The 22,179-nt window shown below is 33.1% G+C and overlaps 1 protein-coding gene, 1 long non-coding RNA gene and 1 other non-coding gene across 33 annotated transcripts; 2 read left to right on the top strand and 1 right to left on the bottom strand.

Moving 5' to 3' along the window:
* LOC103501054 (uncharacterized) lies at positions 1–6,414 on the bottom strand. 31 transcript variants are annotated; one of them, XR_007819191.1, is made up of 10 exons: positions 5,129–6,414; positions 3,181–4,127; positions 3,045–3,089; positions 1,683–1,754; positions 1,433–1,519; positions 1,335–1,363; positions 998–1,105; positions 671–797; positions 326–587; positions 1–234 (listed from the first exon to the last, which is right to left on the bottom strand). XR_007819191.1 is itself a non-coding variant. In XM_051081815.1 (9 exons), the coding sequence occupies exons 1-6, from the start codon at positions 3,272–3,274 to the stop codon at positions 879–881; spliced, it is 381 nt and encodes a 126-aa protein (XP_050937772.1). In that variant the 5' UTR covers positions 3,275–4,127; the 3' UTR covers positions 1–234; positions 326–587; positions 671–757; positions 847–878. The 31 variants fall into 31 exon arrangements, 3 of the variants coding, with proteins under 3 accessions (XP_050937772.1, XP_050937771.1, XP_050937773.1); XR_007819190.1 differs by having other exon boundaries at positions 1,259–1,363; XR_007819174.1 differs by lacking the exon at positions 1,335–1,363 and adding an exon at positions 2,387–2,445.
* A 5,790-nt stretch (positions 6,415–12,204) lies between these two features.
* Positions 12,205–12,311, top strand: LOC127148336 (small nucleolar RNA R71). The gene has a single exon (XR_007819211.1). It is a non-coding gene; the product is annotated as a small nucleolar RNA R71 (small nucleolar RNA).
* A 5,225-nt stretch (positions 12,312–17,536) lies between these two features.
* On the top strand, positions 17,537–19,099 carry LOC127148320 (uncharacterized). Its single transcript, XR_007819198.1, has 3 exons — positions 17,537–17,943; positions 18,792–18,846; positions 18,943–19,099. It is a non-coding gene; the product is annotated as an uncharacterized LOC127148320 (long non-coding RNA).
* Positions 19,100–22,179: the final 3,080 nt, after the last annotated feature.

Here is a 22,179-nt window from a genome sequence, read left to right on the forward strand (position 1 = left end):
TTTTCAAAAATCTATAAAACCATTCGTAATGTATTAAAATTACCAAATAATGTAGTCATTCTAAATGTACCAACCATACACATTAACAATCAAAATACACATTAGTAAATAATGTATCAACCACACAAATTAACCTTCAAAATACAAACAAAGTTCATCATAAGTCTACAAGTAAAGTTCGTCATAAGTGTACAATCTTTAGTCCTCTGATTAAGACGACTCCATTTCATTCACCTACATAAATGTATAAAACATATATTAATTAAACAAGTATAGAAAATCTTTAACAAATGTAGACAAAAAATATTAGAATTAGACAACATACTAATGATCACTTTATCAGATGGCCATGCAACTATATTTCCCAAAGCTTCTTCAATACATGTCATTTCTCATGTTGGCCTCCACAAATATGCATTCGGTTTCTTTGCTACATCAACCCATACTCTAATCGCATGTGGACCAATAGGAACATGATGAACTAGAGCAGTTGGATCATTAGAAGACCATTTTCCTTCAGCAACAATCTCTCCCGAGCCATACCAATCTAATAACTTGCACTTAGTTTGACTGTCGTTGTTGATACTCTGTCAAAAAACAAATATGAGATACTAGAATAAGAAGATAATGATATCATAAACAATTTTCATCCTATTACAAATAAATTTACCGATGGAGAAGGCATTGGACAAGTTGGAGGAATATTTAGTCGCTTAAGCACACTTGCAGCATTTGAAAGTTCCTCACTTAGTTCAGTCTATGATAATCTCATATGAAACCAAAAATATAATTAACTACTACAAGAAAAAAAAGAATCGAAGTTAGTAAAAGAAAAAAAAGAAATACCTGTTTCTTTAAATAAGATAACATAAGTGCTTTCATTTCTACACACAGAAAGACCCAACAACATATGAATCAAAGATACCAGCAAGATTCAACAAGGTTACAACAATAATCAAGTCTAAGAACAAGAACACAAATTTCAAAGAAGACATACAAGTGTCTTGGCAACTTGTGAATTCACCAGTTGTCCATCCTTCCTTTTGTGTGCTTTAGTCCATAGTGCAACCATTGTGACCGAAGATGAATCAAAACTACTTTTTCTCTACAAAATGAGATTTATACAATGAAACCACATATACAATATGGAAGAAAATTTTGTTAAAAAGTAAACAACATTAAGCTTCTCCTTTACTATTTCCAAACTTTTGTAATCAGACATAACCAGAAAGATTGCATATAAGATATTAGTAAATACACGAGAACATAGATATCGATTGGAGGGGAAGCATGAAGCCAGTCTTCAAGATTCAAACAGTTAGGTGGAGATTTACCAGCCACATTCCAAGTAGAAACAAAAATCCTGTCCACATGGAACAGATAAGCAAAGAAAGAACAAACCCCACAAACAACAATAACAACAAAGCCAAACCTGTAATTTTGCACACCAGTAACTAGTGTAGCATTGAGTGAATCTTGCCTCTCCATGTTCCATCTTGATGTCATTTGTTGGATTTGTCTATGGACGTAATTTGGGAGATGATGAAAAGGATTAGTGAAAAATAATTTGGGAGTATAAAACGAGGAATGATTATAGCATATTAGTTTGTCCATTGTTTTAGAGTTTTTAAGGTTGTTGTGGTTCAAAAGAGGGAATGAGAGATGTCTGAAATTGAACCAACTTGTTTTTCTTTTCTTAACAGTGCACGTCTCTCTCTTTGAACAATTGCTCCTCCATACTTCATCACCACCACCTGAAAAAGAAACACCAACAACAAAATAATGTTAAAACTAAACTTTTACCTCCTAGTTAATCATCATCATCATCAAACACATGCATCCAAATCCATCCATAACGAAAAAAATATATAACTCAATTTTTAGTCCTTAGATTGTTTCTCTCTGTCTAAAAGAAAGAAAAACAAACAGGATGAAGCAAAATATAATTTTAATTTAAAGGATGAAGCAAAATATTTCAATTGAAAATTCAAGAAACAAAATCCAACATAAAAATTCAATTCAATGAACAAAATAAATCAACTTAACAATTTAAGGACCAATATATAATAGAGACCAATGGCAAACCCGATGAGGTATATAAATTATAATTAGACAAAACTGCAGAAAAAACTATTATGTAATATACAATGTAAAAATAGTAGTTATCCACTAAAGAGCAGGTAGAGACAACAATTTTTGCTAGAGCTTCATAGAATAGCAAAGAAGATAGTTAGACCCAACAAAAGACAAGAAACATAATCAAATAATTCTCAACTAGGTCAATAAATTAGAAATGAGGGTGGAGGATACTGCTCTAAGAAATAACCAAGCGCAACGTATAACGTTAGTTTCAAATACAATACAGGAAAGCAACATAGATTCTTACCATCTATAAAACTTCATAAAACATACATCTTCAACAATAGATCTACAGATCTACAAATCCTATAACAAAACCAATATTGACCAAAATATATATCAAGTTCAAATTATATGTAGGTTCATTCTTTAGAATATTGTACTTGAAAATCTTATCTACAATCAACAACAGTAAAATCTCCATAGCCAATTTGCTTTTAATACATGTATAAAAGATTAAGAATTAAAACTGTAGTCTATGCATAAAAGTCTAAACCTTCTTACAAGTTCCCAGATCTCAAGATGTTAGGTTTTCTAGCAATAGAAAAATAAAGTCAAACCAATTCTTTTCAGGATTTGCAGAGCATCAAACAACAAAAGACATGAAACATAATCAAATAACTCCCAACTAGTCAGCAAATTAGCTACAGACAAGCAACAAAGATTTTTATCATCTAAAAAATCTACATAAAACATACATCTTCAACAAAAGATCTATAGATACTATAACAAAACCAACATAAAATACAAAAGCAGTAAAAAAGTTTTCGGATCTAAAATTTTACCAAGTCTTTCAACAGTCAACACTTCCATAAAGCAAAGCGAATTGCATAAAGACTTAGAACTACAAATTGTTAGTTTAAATAATTTACTAGTATAAACAATCAAGTCTTAAAATCTATTACCTTATGGACCTTAACCAAATGATTGGAGGCAAGAGAAGCAAAAACCTACAAATAAAAAAAGTTAGTGGGTTTTAGGAACTAAAAAAAAAAAACTTGTTCAGAAATTGTCAAAGAAAGTCAGGTCAAGAATGTATACATTGAAGAAACAAATCAATGAAGATACGAACTTGTTCCATTGCCGAATTTTGTTGCCTCCAAACCCATGGAGGAGAAGCAGATTTAGGTTCCATCTCTCTTCTAAACTTCGACGCCAAACAATGAACAATCGTACAATCACCAAGATTGATGCTGATGGATTTACTTTTGACTTTTTCTTCCGTCCTCTAGACTCTCACTTCCTTTCTTTTTTTTTTTTTTTTTTTGCGCTCTATATTTCTTTTCAAAAATCTCTTGGTCCGACGGGGAAATTCCCGACTTTTGTTTGACTCATGAATACGGCAGACACCTCTTTCGTAATCAATCTCTTGATCAATGGTGATAGGCACCTCTTCGTAATCAATTTGTGCAGAATCTGAAAGATGAAAGGAAAGCAAGAGCTTGGGCTGGTTTCGCTCGTGAGGGAGGAAGGGTTGAGGCCTACCATAAAAAAGAGTAGTGCAGATTCCATGGTGGATTCAACAAGTTGTAACTTTAACAATCAAAATTAATAGTGAAGGTTGGGATCTAAGAGAAAAAGAATGGGTTTCAAGTGCTAAAAATTGCGATTTGGGAGAAGCGTTGAATCTAAAGCAGCACATTTAATTAGGTTTTATGTGTAAAGAGATGAAGAAAGGAGAACAAGAGAATGAAAGAAAAATTATGAAGGGTTTTGCTAGCTGAAGAAAGGGTGAGAGGGTAGCATTAAGCAGATAATTCCGAAATTTTGGGCGCGCCCTAAATTTCAATTTTTTAATGTTCCGCCTTTTCTCTTGGGGTGAGATTTGATAGCCAAATTTTAGAAAGGCTATGTTCAAAGGCTATCAATGGCATTATTTGTTGTAGTGTGAGTGCCTTCAATGTTAGCAATAGCTGACATTGGGAAATTGTGAATGCAGTTAGGATTGCAACAAGGCTTTGTTAATCCATTTGAATGTAACAAATTTCCTAACAATGATTACATACGTGTGTTATTAGAAAGTTGATATACATGTTAAAAAAATACCTTAGTTAGCATCAAGTTCGGATAAACAGTTCTACAGACAAAGAAAAATAGTTATCGCATATCGCTCAAACGTAAATTGCATTAAAAAGTGTTTTAAAACAAATTAGCGGTGAAATTTGGAAATGTTACTATAATTTTAGAATTATGTTTCGTAATGCGAAAAAAATTATAAAAAAATGTGGTACAATTGAAACTATAGTATGTTTCTAATCTTCGAATTTTAATTTTTTTCGCAACTTATGGCCACAATAGAAAAAACCTAGAATGTGGTCAAATTGGAACTATAGTATGTTTCAAATGTTCTTAATTTCAATTTTTAAACACTTGAGGGCATCATTTAACTTTTCAAAAGTGACATTCTAATTTTAATGTAAAGTCATAACTTTTATTGCGTTTCATTTAACCGAATTCAGCACTTAGGGGCATGATTGTTTTTTAAAAGGTAGTAGTGAATAATGGAAAAAATTTGATCGTTGAATATTTGTTAGACTAATGTGAGTCATAGTAGTGAAATTCAATACATTGGGATGGTACCATTAAATAAGGAAATTAGTTTAAAAATTTGAACCAAATTTCATAGTAGTGGAAACATCAATTAGAAGAAAAAAAACAAAGAACAAAGAAAATGAAGAAACAAATTATAAGGTATAGAGGATACGCAAGACAACCAACAAAATGAGTGGAGGGAAGTAAAAGCATTTAACGACATTAAGACGAGGTTCATAATGGTTGAAACATTACTTAATAGATTTGAACATAGGTAAGGTACACTAATATTATCATCGAGCATATATACTAGAGAAGGCATGCACAAAGTCATGGTAGGTTCGTAATAATATAGAAACAACATAGTGAAGAAACAAAGAACATGGATTATACATACAATGATAGGGTAGAAACAGATGGACAATAATAAGAATATGGAAACAAAAAAATTACCTACCAAAGAGAAACAAGCAAAGGACAGAATAAGGCCGCAATAGATTCCAAAAATGCAAGTGCTAAAACAGAAGAGGAAAGGTGAATATATAGGGATGAGGGAAGTTATGATGCCTTAATGACCACACAAAAAAAATCAGGAAATTTCTGCAACTAATAGGGTAAAAGCATAAAAAGTCACATATGTGGTCAAACTCTAACCATTGGAAGCTACCCTATTTAGTAGAGAAAGAAAGATTGTAAAAAAGATTGAAAAGACAAAACAATTTGCAAGGAAAATATTTAGGTGGCCACAATTTTTCCCTATAATAGCAATCAGTGAAGAAATGAACAAAACATGATAGAAAGTACATAATGACAGTCAAGGGAAATAACGATCAGAGGGCAGAATGAATTCATACTTCATAGAGAATCAGACAAAAATTATAATCATCACAGCGCCAAACAAGAATGATTAAAGCAAAAAAATTTACAAAGAACCATTGGACAGAAATGAAGGCAATGGAACCAAATGATAGAAGGAACAACATACACACAACATCGGCTTTGAAAACAAAAAAGAAAACGACCAAAAAGTTGCCTCCCTACCATGCTCGAGCCTCACCGATTGCCACAAAACGATGTAGCGTGTAGCATCGATCCGAAATGAGTGAAGGGAAACACCAATCGACAAAGGAAACATCGAAAGGTAAATCAGCAAGTGGACCAACAAGGGGACATCCGATAGGCTAAACCCGAACTTGCATGTCGATAGAGAATACTGATCAAACATGAAAGTGAAGATTTTGGAGGCAAGAAATATTCCCCGTCGGTCGACGAAACCCACAAACCATAAACGAAACGTTTTGGAGGCAAGACCTTTCAGCCAAGCCTTCAATAAAAGCTTTCGAGTTTCGGGGAGTGAGAGAGATGTAGAGATGGAAAAGCGTGATTGAAAGGGGATTTTTTCGATGGGAGGGGTAAATTTTTTTGACAAACTTCCTCAAAATAAGTCTAAACCAAAAGGAAGAGAAATCGGAATCGAAGGGAAAGAGGGAGAAGAAGAAGAAAGAAGAAGAAAGAAGAAAACAGTCATGGAAGGGAAAAAGGGATTGATAGACAACACGGGTTGAAGGAGATTGGTGAACACAGGTTGAAGGAGAATGGTGAGGGAGACAAATCAGTAGGCTACACATGAGAGAGTGAAAGGGTTTGAGGAGCAAAACAAGGTATTATGGAAACCCAAAAACTAGGGTTTTCATAACCCTACATCCAAACGGGGGTTAGGATTAATATAATATAATCCCACAGTGTTAAACTCGGCCCCCTCCAAATGGGGGTTTGCTTGAATTAATTATAAAAGTAGTTAAGAAAACATTTTTATTTAAATATTTTTTCTATGTATAAAAACTGTTTATAATAAAATTAGTCAACTAAGTCCACACAAAAATAAATAAAATGTCTAGTACAAAACATCGAGTGCAAAAAAAGTGATCATAACTATTTTAAATCATATTTGTTTTAGCTAAACTATCATTCAATTCTATGTTATTTTGTGTTATTTCCAAATAATGTCAATAAATCCAACATACGTTTATAAGATGTTTTAACTTTTATGTTTCTAATATCCCAAGAGTTTTTACTAATTGTTCTCTAAGTTCACCATTTAAGCAAATAAATAATATTTTTTTATTCTGGTAGTGAGATTGAGATGAAAAAAAAAAAGTCATTAAGATTGAGTCAACTGAAAAAAAATAAAAACAAATTTCAATTTAGTTTCTAAAAGACAGAAATGGAAAAAATATATAAAAAAAAAAAAATTAAACAAACAGCTAATGTGGCCAAATGTAGACAAAGGACGAGGCCATTCTATACTAAAATAACTCAATTTCGGTCTTCCAAACAAATAAAACCCAATCAACACAAAAAAAAAAAAAAAAAAGAAAAAGAAAAAGAAAAAGAAAAAGAAAAAAAAGGTCACTCTACTTTTACAAATCGTTTCCCACCTATCTATTTTCCAACTCTTTAAATTGCCTTATTCTCATCTTTACACTTTATCCATTGGAGAAGTGTGACTAACACAATTAAGCTACCACAATTCATCCACAAAGTCCCAATTTGATCATTTCTAAAACCTTGTTAATGGAAGGCTTTATAGTTTAATAAAAATAATCTAAAAAAATGTAAACAATAGAACTCAAATCTAAGTTTAAAGAGAACTAGGAGGAAGTTTTAATTATATATATATATATATATATATATATATATATATATATATAAGAATCATAAAGTTCAGATAGTTCAAGCCTCCATGAACCTATATACTAAATATATACTTATGAGATATACTCAATCAGTGTCGCTTTGAAGCATCAACCACTAAGATGATACCAACTTCCATGGGGAAGCGTGTGATATGTTCTTTGAATTTTGAAACAATTAAAAATACAAACAATTAAGAAAATGTTAAGCATCACACCATTGTCGATCCACAATTGTAGCAAAAACTTCTCTTGAAACTAGTTGTCGCCTTCTTGAATTCTACCAGATATCTGTTGCTATGACTTTTGTTAAGGATTATAGGAAATTGGGCTGATGAATTTTCATGGACTTTTTCTAACAAAATTGAGAGAATTTTTCTTGGAAGAGTACTATAGAGAATGTGTAGAATGTGTAGAGAGATTTCTAGGAAAGGCTCCCAAGAGCTCTATTTATAAAACTCTATAGTTACTCCTAATTTTGCTCCAAAACCTTTTGCACACATTTTAAAATTAATTATTTAATTATCTCCTACAAAATCTTTCAATTTGAATTTCATTCAAACCAAATATCTAATTATTTGAATTAAATTCAATTTAATTAATTAACTAATTAATGCTCATTCCAATTATTTAATTCAAATCTTATTTAAATTAAATAATTTTATTATACTCATCACATCCAAAAATTGATTATTTGAATATTTATTAAAATAAATTAAGAGGTTTTCTAAAAAATATAACAAAATACGAAAATATTTACACCGTATAAAACAATTTTAAAAAAGAAAAAGCCTACAAACCCACAACATGAAATAACAAAAATACTCCTCGGTCACACACATGAAAAACGATTAGAACGATTTTGTATACAGTTTAAACGATTTTATATCCAGTCTAAACGATCTTGTACCCATCTAAACAATTTTGTACCCATCTAAACAATCATGTACCCTTGCATCGAGTCTAAACAATCTTGTACCTAATCTAAGAAATTTTTGTACCTAATCTAAACGATTTTTTACTTATCTAAACGATCTTGTACCCAATCTAAATGATCTTATACCAAATTTAAATGATCTCTATTAGTGATAGTGGTCTATCTCTATATATCTGGGATAAACAACTGATCGTCTAGATATTGGTACATAATAGTTCTCCTCAACAGGTGTTAGAAAACGCTTTTACCCTCCAAAGAAAAAGAAACTCTTCCATATTATTGAATTTCCAGATGGGAGAGTAGAAATTAAATTTAAAAGTGAATAACCTAGATTTCCTGTTATCAAAGAGAACATGAGTTTTGAGAGATTCATAAATTAAAGACCAAGTAAATCTAGTATTTGAACAAAGGTACAGCATGATCCAAACAGATCGGGCTGTTTTAGAGTCAATTATAGAAAATGAGATCATAATATACCAAATATTCAATACGAAGAAGACCATCTAGAGTTTCCTACTCAAACATATATTCAATGTAATCAAATCATATCTGAATTAAAGCTAAATAAAGAGGCCTTCATAAGGAACTTATGTGAAAATAAAATAAAGAAATACATAACAGCTTTCTTCAAAAATTATTCTAAGAAAGAGTGAAAGCAGTTTATAATAGATTGTTTTAAAATTCTTAAAATACTTTAAAAACATTTATCTTTTATTAAATGGTTCAATCAAAAGAAAGATTTTGATTATCTTTCTTCGATTCGAAATCGAAGAAAAAGAAATTTGGAAGACACTACAAAAAGGAGAAATAAGAGTCGACTATCCTCCCATGGTAAATGTCAAATTAAAATTTTTTTATAATGAAATTGTTACTATGAAACTTTTTCAATTAATAAAAAAGTTAGATAAGCATAAAGCTCTTATGAACAAAGAAATAAAAGGATATTCATGTTCAAAACAATTTATTCTAACATAATACTCCATTGTATATCTGAACAATTGACTATAGAATAGAAGACCTAATAAAACCTCAAAAATTACAAGATGTTCCAATTTTGTTTCATCCTTCAGAAAATGTGAAACTTAAAACCCAAAAAGATAAGATCCTTAAAGAAATTGATAGTAAGTTTAGAATTTTAAGCCTTAAAAGTGAGAGGTCTAAGCAATCAATCAATCAATGTTTTAATAAATGAAAGTGGTATTCAATCATTTAGAGAAGATCTAAAGAAACTAAATTTCTTTAATTAAGAAACCAATGAACAAATAAATAAAATAAGTTTTAAAGAAAATAAAAATGATAAATTCAATTGGTACCATAAACCCTCTATGCTTGATATGGGTTATGAACAAAAGACATAAATATATTAGAAATATAAAGTTTAATGGTGACACCATTTACATAGGGAATATATAGACAACATGTTGAAATATTTAATATTAGAAGTCTTAAACGAAATGCTCGTGGCAACCGATGCCTCTATATACACGACCGCTCATCGTAACATGATCGTTTAAAGTATATTATTTCACTGCACGATCATCTATCCTTATAATATATCTTAAACGATCGTGTAGTTATAGTAAACGATCGTGTCTGTGGATCCGACGAATATTGTTTAGATTATACACACGATCATTTACGTCTGAAGTTTTTTCATATCGTTTAGAGTTTTTTATGCGATCGTTTAAATTGGAAGCTTTTTTCCCTTGTCGTTTAAAATGAACTACACAATTGTTCAAAAGAAAATTACTCGACGTGTGTGGTCCGATTAATCGTGTGTTAGAGTACTTTAGGTATTTCATATTGTTAGCCCGTGAGATTTTTCCTTTTTCAAAAAATTGTTATATATAGTATAAATATTTTTCAAGATGTTTTAAAAAAAAATATTTTACTGTAATTTTTTATTGTTTTAATATAATTGATCGTAAATAGATACAAATTACAAACAAAGTATCTAAATCGATTTATTCGTGAAAGTGTAAGATCTTTAATTCAATACAACCTAAAGGATTAGGTTATTGGCCCCAACAAAATAAAACAATAATAACATCACTCATTTACATTCATACTTATCTCGTAAATGAAGGATAATATTGTCACAAACAGTTGAAGGAATATTAAATTCAGTCAGATTTATTGACAGCTCTTATATATAAACAATGTTGTACCTCAAAGGTACTTATGTCCACTCATCATGTCACCTTCTCAGTAGGCTCTACGTGGAAGCAATGGGATGGTTCATCTTTATATAAGAGAATATATTTATAAAGTTGAAGGTAATATATTTTGGTGTTCTCAAAAGAAAATTATAGCCAAGCGTATGGGATACCTACGACAGAAAAACTTCACTTCAATTAGTTTAATGGCTGAAAACTGATCCCTTTTTTGACTAATGACAGTGAAACAAAGGGACAAACCACAGCCATATATATATTCTTTAGTTCTAGTGTACACTATAATAATTCAGCATTTTATGGTTAAGTTATTAAATTACTTTCAATTATGCAGTTGATTTGTTTAATTATACTCAGACTTTTAAAAGTTGATCCTTTTTATTTGATTATGTGAAAAATCACACTATAGAAAAGTAGACACATAACACATTTGAGACTATATATGTTATGGTCTTCTTTCTTTCAATTCCTACACATTTCTAACTTTATTATTTCTAACTTTTTGTTATGTTCATTTACTTCATATTTTGTCAACCATAATCACTAAATTTATTTATTGTGAGTGTGTTTGGATTTGTTAGATCATTTAAACAATAACCCACAAGCATATAAAACTTTTTTAGATCATGAATTTAACAACAAAAATCGTCCACATAGTTGTTTTCAAGGGAAGTCTTTATACTTCCATGGTCAAAATGAAGTCTTTCATAATTTCAGGTATAATTAAAATTAAGCTATAGTTTTGAGGTATTGGAATTTCTCTAATTTGTTCCTAGAATTTTACTTATAGGATCACTTTTTCCACTTGGTAGTTGTATACCCAAATATTTTTGTTAGTGATACTTACAAAGCTTTCTTTTTAGTTTATACAACAAAGCATTGGATTATTGACTTCTTTAGATGGTAAAAATATATTTACAATTCATCAACAACTTTCAATCTTCTATCTAATAGATTCTTAGGCATTTCATTTTGTATCGGTTTAAACGTCCTAGAAGCATAATTTAAAAGTTGATATGAACTAAACTTAAACTATATTTATAGATTTGATAAAACTCCTCTTCCTCGCATTGAAAAAGATTATAAGAATCATGGTCTTTCTTCTTCTGCCAAGTCTTTTACATGTGGGGAAAAATTTAAAGAAATTTTAGAATTTTGATCAAATTTAAAACAATGCTTGTTTGTATTCAACAAGCTTTACCTTATCTTGATAGTATTAGTCTATAGAATGAAATAGCTAAAGAAGAAGAAGAAGGTGGATTGGAAGGCCTAATGTTTTGATTTCCTTGACTTCTCCATCTCAAATGAGGATGGTCTCTCCATTTGGAACTGTACATGTTGCTATGGGGATTATATTTCCTTAAGAAGCCTCCAATTACATTGACTTTCTTAATAATCTCGGGGCATTTGTCGGATGAGTGCCCAAAAACTCCACAAGCTCGAAAAACAATAACTTGTTGGTTTACTCTTTTAGTCATATGCATCGCAAGAGTAATCAAATTAGAAAGTTGAGATCTTAATTCATTTACCTTTTTTGAACTTGAAAAGTAGTATGTGTTAGATGCTCTAGTCCCTATGTTTTGGGAGTTTTCCGTCATGGTTGATATCAAATCATTAGCTTCTGGTAGAGTCTTGTCGACAAGAGCTCCATCGAGCACCGCACCAATTGTACTCTGGTCGAAGGCAATCAAAACCAAAGTAGAAATATTGGATGCGGTATTGGTCGGAGATTTGATGATGTGGAAAGCTTCCACATAACTCTTTGCACCGCTCCCAATATTCGAAGAAAGACTCTCCTACGGCTTGTTTGATGCAATAGATCTCCTTTCTTATGCTATGCCATAGATCTCCTCTCTTAAGTTGTTCCGTCACACACCATTTGGAAGTCCTTTAGGTGTTTATGTGAATCTTCTCCAAAGATTCCTTTAAGAATCGGCAAGACATGCATGAACCTCGATTTGAGCTCGAATGGAATTGTTGTCTTTGGATACACTATGAAAAGTGGTCTTTGAGTCAAGTCTGACTCGAAAATTTTTCTAAGGATTTCTTATCTAGCTCCACACATTTCTTTCTCTTTCTCGAATCTCTTCTTCTTAATTTTTCTCTTTTTGTGGATCTTGATTTTTAACACTCTTTAGTTCTTCTTTCCCTTTTGATTCGTCTCTCCTTCTTACTTATATGTCACGTCCCAACCCACACGCGTCCTTTACTCAACTATGCGGAACAAGACCCAACTTGAGCAACTCTGACACCTCTAATGCTAAATGCCAGAATGCTCCACTTAAATCTGTAAACTTAACACTTAATTTTAAACTATTATGCAATACGAGATAACATAACAGAAGTAGCAAAGAATAACAATACTTCTCTTAATTAAAACTTTAAATCATGCATTCCAACAATACACTTCACATACAAGAATTCAAAAAAAAAAAAAAAAAAAAAAAAAAAGAACATCTCCAATAGCTCCTAAACTTAAACTCCTTGCTTGCTCGCCTTGCTTTCTTCACCCGATCTCAATGCCTAATACCCTAGGGGAGGAAAACTTAACACGTAGGTCAAATACTTAGTGAGTTATAGTTTTGAAAACCTTTTGGGGAATACAATCACATATAAAAATCATTTTCATAAACAGACTTGAACCATTCCCATACATGGACTACAGTGATGGCCTTTCAATCAACAACATCCCTTGGAGAATATCCCAATTCATTTTCAGTTGCTCCGCTAAGCACAGTACACATCTTTTATGCATTGACCAGCTTCACTTTGCCATGCAGGCCTTTTTTACATGGTTACCTTTACTCATTATTCATTATATGCATATAATAGTTAGCTTATTGATAGGAATAAGACCAGTGGTTTACTCTCAAGCATAACATACAATACAGACATCACATAAGAACTCACCTGGCGAAACTTTCTTTAGAAATCATTTAAACTTTCGTATAAACATTAACAAAGTTGAACATGTTTAAACATTAGCACAACAGTACATAAATTCGAAAGAAAACTTTAAAATCATTGAGTCACTTTGAAAATCACTCACAGTACTTAAGTGTACCTTTTGCTCAGAATGTCTTGCAACTCAAAATGGAACTTCTAGCCTAAAAGCTTCTTGGTAAAACAACACTTAACTTTTGCTTAACCAAAACTCATAATAACATCTCTTTCCTTCTATCTTTATATCTTATTTAAACTAATCCCAAAATAGATTAGTCATTCCATGAGCTTTTAATATCTCATCATCTCTTGCTTACCTAAATTCTAAGTATTTTCATATCATGACACCTGGATTCCAACTCCACCGAACAAATAAATTATAATGCTCTCGACCGAAATAAGTCTCACCTCGAGTTCACCAATTAAACTCTTTCCTATCTCCAGTCTTGGCCGATACAGCCTCGAAACAGTCTCGAGATCCTTCAATCCAACCTTTAATTTCGGCCGAACACATCCTCGAGATGGCCCGAGATCTCCTTAGATTTTCTTTTCTACGTCCAATCTCGACCATACTTGATCCCGAGATTGCTCAGAACTCTCCATATTTCTCTATTTTAATAAGTACTGATATTACCCCGAGCTAACACTTTTATCTTCTATCTTGCCCGGGATTCCATATGACTACCCAAGATCATTCTCTAAAACCTTTTTATCCTTCATCTCAGTTTTCCACAACCCTGAGATTACTTAAAGCTGACTCGGGATTCCCTTTTAAGGCACTAACTTTGTCCACCAACCATCTTCAACCCTCTTACTTAACTTCATATTTATCCAAAATTGACCATTTTATTCCAATACGAGTCCCACATTATATCTAAAAGTACTACAAGAAATATCAGTTACGATAGTATAAAAAAAACACTATCGTTGATTTTCGATAGCATTTTCGAAATGTTGTCGTAGCCCATGTTATTAATTAAGGAAAAGATTGGTTAAAGTAATGACCTCAACTTAGTATAAGAAGTTGGGTCGTTACATCAAGACTGATATGGTGTAGGGTACCTTCTAATAGGAAGTTTATAGTTTTTATCCCTAACAGGACTAGTATTGGGTCTCTTATAGAGTATACTTTTATACTCACCCTTTCCATGTTTAACTTTTTTAGGCAAAAGTAATATGAGAGGCTGACTGACGAGGGACAAGAAGGACTTGTGAATGTCATGTGGGAAAATGTTTTCGTTTAACATTTTTTTTTCTTTTTAAGTTTTGATGATTGCATTGAGGTTTATATTTAAAACAACTAAATGTTTCGTTATGACTTAAAACACAAATACTTTTGTACTTTTATTTTTGTTGAAATAGGGTCCGAATTAAACTTTCTTTGATGTTCATTTTTTAAATAGATTTCATAACCATTTATGTTAAACTATTTGTTTTGGGTTAAACATTAAAGTGTCCTTAGGTTAAAGTAATGACCTTAGCTTAGTATAAGGAGTTGGGTCGTTATAGTTGGTACCAGAGCCCAAATTTTAGGTTCTATAGACTGACTTATGATGTAAATCTATGTTTTTTGGCCCTATGGGTAACACAATCCTTCGTCACTCATCAGGTATGTTTTCATGATTAATACATGGTTTTATGTGCATAGCCTTGCCTAAGTTAAACTAGAATATAATGCATGAAGTGTTTTACTATTTAAGGCTAAAGGAGTTATTGGTGTTTTACTATTTACACGATCCTTCTGTAGAACGAATGCTTGGTGGTAATGTGAATCTGATCATCTGGGATCAGTTTAAGAAGAGTTTTTACACTAAGTTCTTCTATGTTAATCTTAGGGATGCTAAGCGTCAGGAGTTCTTAGGTTTGAAGCAAGGATATATATTAGTAGAGGAGTATGACCAATTGTTCGATATGCTGTCTCGTTCACTCCTAAGTTGGTTGATACTGAACTTGCTAGATCAAAGAGGTTTATATCTTTGGTTTTATTTGACTTTGGCTCATCTCATTCATTTATATCTTCAGTATTTGTAAACATGCATGTTTAGAAATGGAGCCCCTAGCTTATGTTTAATCCATGTCTACTCTATTTAGAGAGTTTATGTTATCAAAGGAACAGATAAAAGCATGTCATATTGAGATGGCAAGTTATGTGTTAGATGTAACTCTATTAGTTCTAGATATGTGTGATTTGATGTGATTCTAGGCATGGATTGACTAGCTGTTAATCATGCTAACATAGAATATTCCCGCAAGGAGGTAGTCTTTAATCTTCATATAGAGACCAATTTTAAGTATAAAGAGGCAGGAATCACGGTGTTGTGCAAAGTGGTCTCAGCAATAAAAGCCAGTAAGCTACTCAACCACGGTGCTTGGAATATCTTAACCAGTGTGGTGGATACTAGGGAAGCTGAGGTTTGCTTTACATCAGAATCTGTGGTGAGGGATTATCCAAATATTTTTCCAAAGAAACTTCCACGTTTACCTCCTCATAGGGAGATTGATTTTACGATTAAACTAGAGCTATGTATTGTTCCTATATCTAGAGCTTTATACAAAATGGCCCCCGACAAAGTTGAAAGAGTTGAAAGTGCAGTTGTAGGAATTTCTTGACAAAGGCATCATTTGACGGAATGTGTCACCTTGGGGTGCACTAGTTTTGTTTGTGCTTATGTACTGATTCCAGAGAGTTGAATAAGGTGATTGTTAAGAACAAATATCCTTTACCTAGGATTGATGACTTATTTAACCAGTTGCAGAGAGCTACAGTATTCTCTAAGATTGATCCTTGATCAGAATATCATCAGTTGAAGATTAAGGACAGTGATATTTCGAAGACAACTTTCCATTTGAGATATGGGCATTATGAGTTTATTATGATGTCTTTTGGGTTAACAAATGCTCCAATAGTGTTTATGGATTTGATGATTAAAGTGTTTAAGGATTTTTTTAGACACTTTTGTGATTGTATTTATTGATGACATTTTTGTTTATTCTAAGGCAAAGACAGAGCATGAAGAAATATGCATAGTTTTAAAGACTCTTCGAGCCAACAAATTGTATGCAAAGTTTTTGAAATGTGAGTTTTGACTAAAGCAAGTGTCTTTTCTAGGCCATGTGGTGTCTAAAGATGGTGTTTCTATAGACCCAACAAAGATTAAAGTTGTTACCACTCGGCCTCGACTTTTCACAGTCAGTGGGATTCGTAGCTTTCTGGATTTAGCAGGTTATTACCGATGGTTTGTGGAAGACTTTTCTCGTATATCAGGAAGGGGACTCCATTTGTTTGGAACAAACCTTGTGAGGATAGTTTTCATAATATTAAGCAGAAGCTTGCTAATCCTAAGTGTATTATGAATTTCAGTTCATGAGAGATTTTTTCCTTTGATTTGTATAGGTGATCAAGGTGACCAGATTGGCTACCTAATATGTCTACCATTTGGGGGACAAGAGTGAGAGTGGAGTTGGAAACATAATTAAACATCTTACCCTTATACTATAGATCCTTTAAGCTTTAATCTTGAACATTGATCCCTATATATCTTCACATACAGTTCAAGATTCATAGGACAACTTAGGATGTTGTTTATTGGATTTACAGTTATTACGACAAAATTAATAAAATGATCAATAACACTTATTAAAATTTAAGATAATAACACTTGAGTAACAACGACCAATGAATTACATTTACTATCTACGAGTTTTAAGACATAAAACCTAACAAAGTATACATTCTTCTTTATAATCAAGAGATAGGTAAGTCGTTCTATTGAGTCATCTATCTCGAACTTAAGGAGTAAAGCCTATATGGCAATCATCATACCACCTAAGAAGTCAATCTAACATCAAGATGACATTAAAGAGATTATGATACTGAAATGATGACTAGATTAATCAATTTGAAGAAGATTAATCCTAAAAGGCCCTGTAGATTAAAGGGGAAAATATAAAAATTAATCATTTCCCCATTTCGTAAAAAACAAAAGGGAGGCAATGGGTTAAATTTGTTCTTCCCAATTTCCCCTCATTTCCTTCCATTTTCCTTCTCTCTCCTCCTTTTCCCCCATTTATTCTTTTTCTTTCCCCCATTTATTCCTTCTCTTTCCCCCATGTTTTCCTTTTCTTTCCCTTCAATCGATCCATCCTCTTCGGCATTAACGTTATTCCTTTTCCTCCTTCTTCTCCATACTTGAACCGGTAAGGTTCTGATCTACTCATTCACCACTCTTTTTAGAGTTGGTCGACACCCATATCGACCTATTTTCATTACCTCTTCGCTATTTAACCAAGATCTGAAATGGGTTTTCGACGCACATGATTGTTTTTCAGCTTTATTCCGTTTTCTTACTTAATTGATTCGAGCATGGCTTTTTTCTTCAATTTGCTGCTCGGATCTGAAAGGATTTTTGTTTGTGTAATGCCTTGCCGCTCGAATTAGCCATTGACACTCTGATTTCGATCGTTCGATGAGTTCTTGATACTACACGGTCGTTTACTTGGTTGACTCGAGAATGGTAAAGTAGAGGTATACGTTCCGACCCTTTTTCTACATGTCGATGATGATGAACGCTTCCGATCATATTCCTTTCTTGTTGTTACTTTTCTGTTTTGCTTGCATATTCATGTTCAAATCGATTTTATTTTCCTTATAATATTGTGGAAAAAATTGTTTCCTATGTGAATAACCATGCGTTTCTATTTTCTTGTTAGATTTTTGTATGTCATTAGAGTAGAGAATTTAATTTGAATTTTTTCTATCCTTGGATCTGATTTCGTAGTCCATTTTGATGGGTTTTTGTTGTAGTGTGCATAGCTGTTTGATTTTGTACAATTTTATGAGTTCTATGTTATGTTTTACTTTCCCAATTTTATGGTTTGCTTTTTGTTTTCCCATATGTCTACGGATTTACAGTTTGGTGATGGATGTTTATGTTTTTTCTTTCTTTATTATGTTGTTTTGGTGTGGTTTACAAATTTTCTTTATGTCGTTTGATATGTTTTGCTTATGATCTTCATTGTACGCTTTTCTTTTTTGTTGTTGTTTAGGTGTTTGGGACTAGGGCCTATCTTTTTATGTCGTTGGATCTGTTTAGGTATCACCTTGTTGTTGAGTCAATTTTATATTGCATCGCTATTTTGGTTTAGGGCAGTTTATAAAGTGTGATTTTCCATATGTTGCATATGTGTGATATTTTTTCTTATGAAATGCATTACTCATTTCTGTGTGTGTCATGCCTTTCATATCACCGCATTTGATGACATTCCGTATGAAGTTTAGTTTCCTAATAGTGAACGAACTTCTTTCCTCTGAGGCAAAAAAAAAATTCACTCTTTCTCTTTGATTTTTTGTTCATAAGTTTTCCATGCACGTAGGTTATAACAATTTCCTATCTGTCATGGCTATGCGATGGTAGGTCTACTAGCAAAGGTATGTCGCGATGTCCCTTTCACTTTTTAACATTTTCCAACATACACAAAAACTGCATTAACATTTTCTAACGAATGTTTGTTTTCTTCATTGTAGTGCGTGCGAGTATCTAACAAGACATAAATTCACCTTCTACGGTCCCTACGTAGTCCTGCATAAAAAAAAGGTCCTTAACGTGCATTTATGTCGTTTGTTTGTTTTATTTGCTAAGTTTAAGTACATTTGTAATTATAAATACATAGTTACGCTGGCACTCTTGTACAAGGGACTTTGACAGTAAACTTTTTTTATTTACACTATGTTTTTCCATGATGTTTTAAGCATGTGCTTCCGTTAATGCATGTTGCACGATTTTCGTTCACATTATGTTATTTACAACAACGGACCTTGGAAAACAATAGTAAAATACTTAACTGAAATTACCACTTCATAACACAAAGCACGAGGATAAGAAATGTTCACATAATACGTAATTGCCAACTTCTATAATATTGACATAAAACAAAGTAAAAAAAATCCAATTTTTGGTCACTATAAAAAAAACAAACAAAATGTAACATAGCGAGTGTATTTGAAATTATGAGACGACAAAAAAAAAAAACAAACCCGATTTACAAATGTTTCATCCCATTTTTCAAATGAATACACGACAACAAGCTTAAAATTATAGTGTTCAATTGTTCTCGTAAATAAATTAGTGCAGATGCAAGCGAATTCTCAAAAAAAAAAAAAAAACAAAGACAAACTATGTACTTGGTGAATTCATAAGAAAGAAACTTATTTACTATGAAGGTAGTTTACTTCATTGCACTTCCACGTACGACTATGAAAATTAGTATAGAATTAAAAAAAACAACAAATGCATTTTAAGTGATAATTTGTTTCCACAAATGAAAAGAAACCATTAAATGCAAAAAGCGTACACTAAGCTTAGGAATGAAGTACATAAGATAATTTTCAATTTAAGAAAAGGCCAGCGCTAGTAGGTGGAACAAACAAATAAACACAGCTCCCTTTCCTTCACAGTTTCTGACAATTTTCTCCACCTTTAGCAGGCTTTCCCTCTTAATTACATGAAAAATGGACCCACAAGAAATCGCTACTATTGTATCTGCATTCACAATAACCCAACGACAGATGCTCCTAATATTGAAGGCACTGTTGAATGACAATAAGTGCATAACTTACATCCCAACCGATGCAAGACATATGATTAAGTACCTAACGTACTTCCACATGATACACGTGTTTGACCTAGTGTGTCAGGAAAGTACGCAATGAACATATGCTGCTTCACAATTCTGTGTCATCTACTATGAACCAGGGTCGGATTAGAATCGATTGAACTCGTAGACGTTGAAGAGATGATCGCCCTATTCCTTCATGTGCTGGTGCACGATGTGAAGAATCGACAGATCTAAAGGGAGTTCGTTAGGTCCGGCGAGACAGTCTTCTGACATTTCAACATGGTGTTGATGGTCGTTCTTCGGCTGCATGATGACTTATTGGCCACACCACAACCTATAATGAGCACATGCACAGACATGGGGTGGCAGTCTTTTGAGGTTAGGGCTAAAGAACTTACCGTTTCTTTGCGTAACTTTTCAATTTCAAAGCTGTGCAAAATAACAAACTGCGTTCCATATTGGCTACAAAATTGCCTTGAGGCACTTGATGGCATATACATTAAAGTGAACGTGTCAGCAGCGGATAGACCAAGGTATCGCACACGAAAAGGCGAAGTGGCAACCAATGTCCCCAGCGTATGCGATACGAAGGGGGACTTTGTTTTCATTTTAGTCGGCTAGGAAGGATCGCGACCACTAACTCACGTATTCTAAGAGATGCACTTTTCGACATAACGATCTTAAGGTTCCGAAGGGTGAGATATATGTTCCCACTGTGACTCGATAAAATTGTATGTTATATGATTATTATGTATTCATTTACCACCCTAACAAAATTGAACCTTATACTCGTAGGGTATTACTACCTGTGCGACACAGGTTACCCAAATGCAAAGGGTTTTCTAGCGTCGTATAGGGGCCAATGTTATCATCTACAAGAGTGCGTGTGGTACCGAGAACGCTCTTGAGACATCGAAAGAGTTCTTCAACATGAAACATTCTGGCGCACAAATGTGATTGAAAGAGCCTTGGTTTATTGAAGGGACGTTGGGCAATATTACGTGAAAAGTCCTACTACTCGGTTCAAGTCCAATGTTGGACTATCATGGCTTATTATCTCTTTCATAATTTAATAAACCGAGAGATGACTTACGTCGTGGAATTGGATGACGAAGACAATGGTGACTCGACACATGCAACTACTAGTAGGGACGACATCACATACATTGAGGCCTCAAATGAATGGACTTAATGGCATGATGCGCTTGTTTCGTCAATGTTTAACGAATGGCAGTTGCATAACGAGTAGTATACCGTGTGATTTGTGTTATTTTCCCATTCTTATATCGTTTTGTATTATGCAACTCTCCATGTTTATTTGACATCCTCATATTTTATTTAGTGACACTTGGTTTACAAAGATGTATGTGTATATGTTTACTTAGCTTACTGTTTCATCAGATCACATTTTTGTTGTCTTATGTTGTTCATATATATTTGACTCGTTTAATGTTCGTACAATACATGTACTGATTCATTTGTTTTATCAGAATGGCAAGTTCTTCTAGAAACCCAAAGCATTCCTAGACACAAGCAAAGGAGGCATGCCTCGTGGACTTGGTTAACGTGGGGGGTTGGAAGTCGGACAACGGGACCTTCTGCCCTGGTTATTTAGCACAGATGATTAGGATGTTAGGGGAGAGAATTCCCAGATACAGTCTGACGACAATCGTTATCGAAATTCGAATAAATTTGTTGAAGAAGACGTTTCAGACCATTGTCGAGATGAGGGGCCCAACAGGTAGTGGCTTTGGCTAGAACGATGAGGTCAAGTGCATTATTGTCGAGAAGGACGTGTTCAACCATTGGGTTCGGGTAAGAATATGAACTAAATTATATGATTAACGAGTTTTTTTGGAATACTAGTTGGTTTGTTGTTTTTGTGTAAATTTTTCAGACGCACCCTGCAACTAAAGAACTCCTCAACAATCCATTCCTGCATTACAACGAGCTATCATACGTGTGGAGACCTTTGCGGACATCACGTCAAACATATCGAGCCACAACGATAGTGTCCCCAAAGAGCATGGCATGGATACGGAGTTCCCCGCTGTACAGCCTGAGGATGAACATGTTGCCTGAAGACATGATGAGCGATCGATCTAGCCGGTCCAACGATCGTAGGTTAGGCTCTAGCAGTTAGAAA

The sequence above is a fragment of the Cucumis melo genome, chromosome 2 (assembly GCF_025177605.1).
Source record: "Cucumis melo cultivar AY chromosome 2, USDA_Cmelo_AY_1.0, whole genome shotgun sequence".
Lineage (NCBI taxonomy): Eukaryota > Viridiplantae > Streptophyta > Magnoliopsida > Cucurbitales > Cucurbitaceae > Cucumis > Cucumis melo.

Coding starts and splice junctions, on each gene's coding strand:
- LOC103501054 (XM_051081814.1), bottom strand. CDS start 3,274: ATGGAACCTAAATCTGCTTCTCCTCCATGGGTTTGGAGGCAACAAAAT. Junction 1,520..1,682: donor TGTTAAGAAAAGAAAAACAA/GTTGGTTCAATT, acceptor TTACGTCCATAG/ACAAATCCAACAAATGACAT. Junction 1,106..1,432: donor ACTGGTGTGCAAAATTACAG/GTTTGGCTTTGT, acceptor CTCATTTTGTAG/AGAAAAAGTAGTTTTGATTC.